This window comes from Anoplophora glabripennis, unplaced genomic scaffold (assembly GCF_000390285.2).
Source record: "Anoplophora glabripennis isolate ALB-LARVAE unplaced genomic scaffold, Agla_2.0 scaffold211, whole genome shotgun sequence".
NCBI classification, from domain to species: domain Eukaryota; kingdom Metazoa; phylum Arthropoda; class Insecta; order Coleoptera; family Cerambycidae; genus Anoplophora; species Anoplophora glabripennis.
In genome coordinates this window covers 789602-794918 of record NW_019416341.1, presented here as the reverse complement: position 1 = coordinate 794918, position 5317 = coordinate 789602, and the positions used below count along the sequence as shown (strand labels likewise).

Genomic DNA, 5317 nt, shown 5'->3' with positions numbered 1-5317 from the left:
CCTGGCAGGCGGCTGGCAGAAAATCTCTGAAAGAAAGATGGATTAGTTACGACCTGCGTTTCAACTCATAGGACAGAAAGGGAGGAAAGGATGACAACATCCTATCAGCCGAACGCGCAGTTAGGTTAAGTGTACCGGAAAGAGACAACAGTACACCCAACCACGTCGTACCTGAAAGAGAAACGAGATTAACTACGACCTGCGTCTCCACTCATAGAACAGAAAGGAAATGGGACACGACATTCTATCAGCAGAGCGCGCAGTTAGGTCGAATGCATCGGACAGTGACAACAATGCACCCTTCCTTGTCGTATGTCGGCGGTTCGGTACGACCTGCGTTTCAACTCATAGGACAGAAAAAGGGGGAGACAACATCCTATAAGCCGAACTCGCAGTTTAGGTCCAGTGCACCGGACAGAGACAACAGTGCACCTTTCCTTGTCGTGGTACGGCGGATACTGAAAAGAGAAGCTATGATTAATACAAACGGACAGCGGCCAAGTCTTTACCTATGTTCCCTAACTTTGACTCACTTCTTTCCTGGGCACGTCTGGTCGGTCGGAACGCTGGAACAGGACTAACTCTGCAGTACAATTACCTCGTCAGGTCTCTTGTCACCTCAAGAGACTTGCGCATTGAATATGCGCGGAACCTAACTTACTGCAGCGGTCTTCGGACTGGACTGGTGTTGACGGCGGCTGGAGATGAACTGACTTCTCCAATTTCGTTTATTTCCTAAGTCCCTCGTCTTGGATTGGCGGCTGCGCAGTTCGTCTAAACTGGACTTGTAGAATTCTCACCTACTTCCAGCGGTGACGTATCTTCGGGAAGGGCGGCTGGTGGCTCGACTGGATGCGACGACGGCTCCTGGTAGACTAAACCTTTGAATACAGCCTATCTGCTATATTCGTACGGCGAATCCTAGCGGCTGCGCAGTTTCTTCAGGCTGGACTTAGTGAAATCTTACCAATTCCTTACCGGTGACGTAGGTCTTACTGGAACGGCTGACGGCTCGACTGGTCTCTACGATGCCTCGTGGTGAACTAAAACGCTGACGGCGGCTTAATTCCTAGGTCCTGGTGACGTTTCGGTAGCGGCTGCGTAGTTCTCCTAAGCGGGACTTGTAAAATTCTTACTCAGGCGGTGACGTATTGCTGGCTAGACGGCAGGCTGGAGCTCGGCACGACTGATTCCTTCGCTGGCAGGTAGAGGACTGGCGTACGATTATCATCGCGGTGTGAATTTGCCAGCTATTGGCGAGACGCTTCGCGGTGTCGGACGGTGTTTGAAATGCCAAAAAGAATGACGGTGCGGTACATCATATTTATTCATAAAATAAAATAAAATGAACACAAATGTGGAGTGTTGGAAAATCACTTTGTTACAACTTGAATAATACCTAGGATCTTCATACTTTTCCCAATTAAACTTCTTAGTGCATAGAATCATCACGCCAAATTTCATCCAATTCGGTTCGATTGTTTTTACATAATAATTGTTTAATTTTTTTTTTTTTTTTTTAATTAAAAAATTTTCAAAATCAAATTTATAAAAATCTAAAGCCTTTGAATACTTGAAAATTTCACCACAAAAAGTAGAACTCTCAAGCTTTAAAATGCTTTTTGAAAAATTCAAATCGGACGATTAGGAGAGCCCTGGTGATTGTTTAAACATTTTCGCAAATTTCACGCTTATAAACAATTGCAATAATTTAATGTTCTTTTCAAATTTTTGGTAATACTAGTAAGTTTGTTTAAATATTATAAAATTGTTTAAACAATAATTATTTAAATAAACAACTGAAAATTGGTATTAATTTTTAGTTGTACGATAAATTTCTAAAAGTCTTTCAAAAATTATTACTCACATAAATTGTGAATAATTATAATTTTAATTTTTTCGTTTACTTTTAAAATATTTATCTAAAATTTATTTTTTATTTATAAAAAAAGTATAAGAATCTTTTGGATACTTAATTAATACCAACAACATGGTGCAACATGCAAAAATTTTGGTCGTGAAAATTAACATAGTAAATAAATAAACATAATAAATTAATCATTTTTTAAAGTAACTGTTTATCGGCATGTCAAAAGTCCAATAATTAATAATAAAATGTAGTTGAAAATATGATAATTGAATTTTTTAGTTGCGAGACATCGATTTAAAAAAAAATCATCGAAATTGGTCCATTAGACGCTGAGATAAGTGAAATTTTTCCGAGTGTCGCAATTTTGAACTCGAGAATTCAGATCGGAGTAGCTGTGTGTTTGCTCCCCCCACCACTGATACCTCATTGATTTCACGCGGTCTTGAATATCTTTGAGTGACATTTTAAATGGGACGCCCGTGATTGCAAATTTTGAAAATTTATATCTGGAAAGTACTCGGAATAACAAACCTATTGGTTCAAAAAACAGCCCTTATAGTTTTGCTGTAAATAAGGGTTAACTTTAACGGGCTATAACTCCGAAAATAATGGGCGGATCATCAGGTTTTTTTTTAAATACTCGCCTTTCCGAGTACTTTCAAACCATATTTTAAAATAAAAAAAAATTTGAAAAAACATTAAATTATTGCAATTGTTTATAAGCGTGAAAATTGCGAAAATGTTTAAACAATCACCACGGCTCACCTAATCGTCCGATTTGAATTTTTCAAAAAGCATTTTAAAGCTTGAGAGCTCTTCTTTTTGTGGTGAAATTTTCAAGTATTCAAAGGCTTTAGATTTTTAGAAATTTGATTTTGAAAATTTTTTAATTTAAAAAAAATAAAAAAAATTAAACAATTATTATGTAAAAACTATCGAACCGAATTGGATGAAATTTGGTGTGATGATTCTATGCACTAAGAAGTTTAATTGGGAAAAGTATGAAGATCCTAGGTATTATTCAAGTGTCTGAAAAAAATTGACAAATAAACTAGCATTTTTTGCAATTTTTTAAATGATTTTTCCGATTTTTGTAACAACAATAATTATTTTTTCGAATTGCAACTAACTCTATCTTGATCAAAATTTAATTACAAAACTTTTTTTCCTCCTATTATCATTTCTGATGTTATTTAGAAGCCGTTAAAGCAAAAATCTCCGATCATATGCGTTTTACCCAACCCGAAACAAGTACCGCCTGGACTATAAGTGTAGCTATAAATTATAATAATAATAATAAATGTAAATATAAGTGTGAAAATTTGTTACATAGATTGCCTTGTATACATGAAAACTAAAAAAATTGGCTATTGAAAATAAAAACCAAGTGTTCCAACCATTCCCCACAAAAAAAAATTACTTATGAACTCACTGTATATTTTTAGGTCGAAAGCGTGTGTGTAAAAGTTTTGAATTCACAATGCGTTGGGGTTATAACGCCAGATAACTGGATTTTGCCATATTCCTGTGCTCCTCCTGTCGCCTATGTTAGTCGTGGAGGGGCAGCAGTGGTAACCTCTGGATACATTTCTAATAGCATACCTCCAAAACTACCTATTAGGCTGAGAAGAAGTTAACAATGAAAAAATATATATTTACTTATTTTGTCATAATAATTTGATAATAAAACTGATAGTATTATATTTCATCGGCGTTGGTACAACATCTAAACCAGAAAACAATAAAATTTCCTTATTTGACTACAGCAATCTATGACCCGTACTTAATGAAACACCCTCTATAGAAGATGTAGTACAATATCAATTACTACATCCTAACTAGAATTTAATCACGAGACTAATATACACTGTATCCCAGAATGATGGAAAAAATTTATATTTTTTCCATTTCAGATTTTAAAAAAAAATCTCTGAAACAGGTCAATTAGTAAATAAGAAATTGTCACTTTTCTGTAAAATTTTTTTTATCCATGTTTGACAGACCTTTAACATTACCGACATTTTTTTTAAATAGGATGCTGTATATTTTATAATATAAATCTAAAGACAAATTCAGCTATATACATACTTTTTTGTCATAGATGTCAAAGAAATGTAAAAAATTATCCTTATGTGGTACTGGCGACTATTTCAAACAATCATCGTCTCTTCTGTATTTTAAAAAACGTACTCTTTATTAATCGCTTTCTACTTACTTTAAAGCTTTTTTTCTAAAAAAAAACATCGATAAACACATAAAATTCACTAGAGTACCTTAGGTATAACGTGAATCGTTTTAGTTTAAATTCATTCATTGTTAAATTATTTTGAAAAATAGTTGCCCGATTAAACGAAAAACGGAGAATTGAAATTGTGACCTGTTTCACCACAAGTATCCAGACCAGAGAATTAGTCGAGTTACAATGAGTATCCAAAAAGTTTAAGAAACCGGAAGTACCTATATAAGATGTACCTGGATCAGGAAGGTGATAGACTGTAAGCGAAAATGACCATCAAAATGTGATGCTCGCCGTTACTGAAAATCCTCACTCATCCATTAGATCTATCTCAGCCAACTTCAACTTATCGAAGTCCTCAGTTCACAGAACTCTGAAGTCTCAAAAGTGGCATCCTTACAGAGTTAACGTCTTACAAGAACTATGGGCAGATGACACATACAGAAGATTGGAGTTTTGCGAGGAAATTAGAAATTTATTTGAAAGACAACCCAACTTAAATAGTCACATTATTTTCACAGGCAAAATACTAGATTTTGGAGCCCAGAAAATCCGTATTGCATGCAAAAAACATACGCAACGGCTGGAAAACGTGAATGTTTGGTCTGGAATAGTATTCTGGACAATCTGACAGGCGGTATTTATTTGAATTTTTTACATCTTCAGCTGATTTTCCCTGGAATTATTTTTTCCTAACCCTAATGAGCACGATATGCCCGCTTGTGGTGATATCTGGTTGCAACAAGATTGTGCCCCTTTTGCCTTGATGTAATAGTTGTAACTGTTTTACATTGACAATTTATTCATGAATAAATTGACGAAGTTCTTCATGAATTCATTCACGAATTTATTGGTAAACAGTATGGTTTTAGACTGCTACAGACTTTGTCAAGTTTTTGGACGTATGAATCACTTCTACCAATGAATCAAAGAAGCAAATAAATTTCAAAAATGTCACCTTGCCACAACAGCGGTACCATTCTGACACATATTATATAAATATTAGTTTTTGTAAATAACAAATCAGTAAAAACAATGCAAAACTAGCACGACACAACTCAATTATTTACATATTCCAATAACATAACCCCATTACTGATCTGAGGCTGGAAATCTGTTGGGTTGGTACTTCCGAACTTCACGAAGAAATTGACGAAAATTAGAACACGCTCTAATTCGTCAAGAACTTGATGAATAAATTGATGAAGTTA

At 35.1% G+C, this 5317-nt stretch overlaps 1 protein-coding gene across 2 annotated transcripts in view; it reads left to right on the top strand.

Moving 5' to 3' along the window:
• The window catches only part of LOC111691405, a 9687-nt gene extending 6109 nt beyond the window's left edge, over window positions 1-3578 (top strand). For both annotated transcript variants that reach the window (XM_023454159.1, XM_023454158.1), the window contains exon 4: window positions 3316-3578. In XM_023454159.1, the coding sequence (XP_023309927.1) occupies window positions 3316-3507 (192 nt within the window). In that variant the 3' untranslated portion in view covers window positions 3508-3578. The remainder of the gene's footprint in view (window positions 1-3315) is intronic.
• Window positions 3579-5317: the final 1739 nt, after the last annotated feature.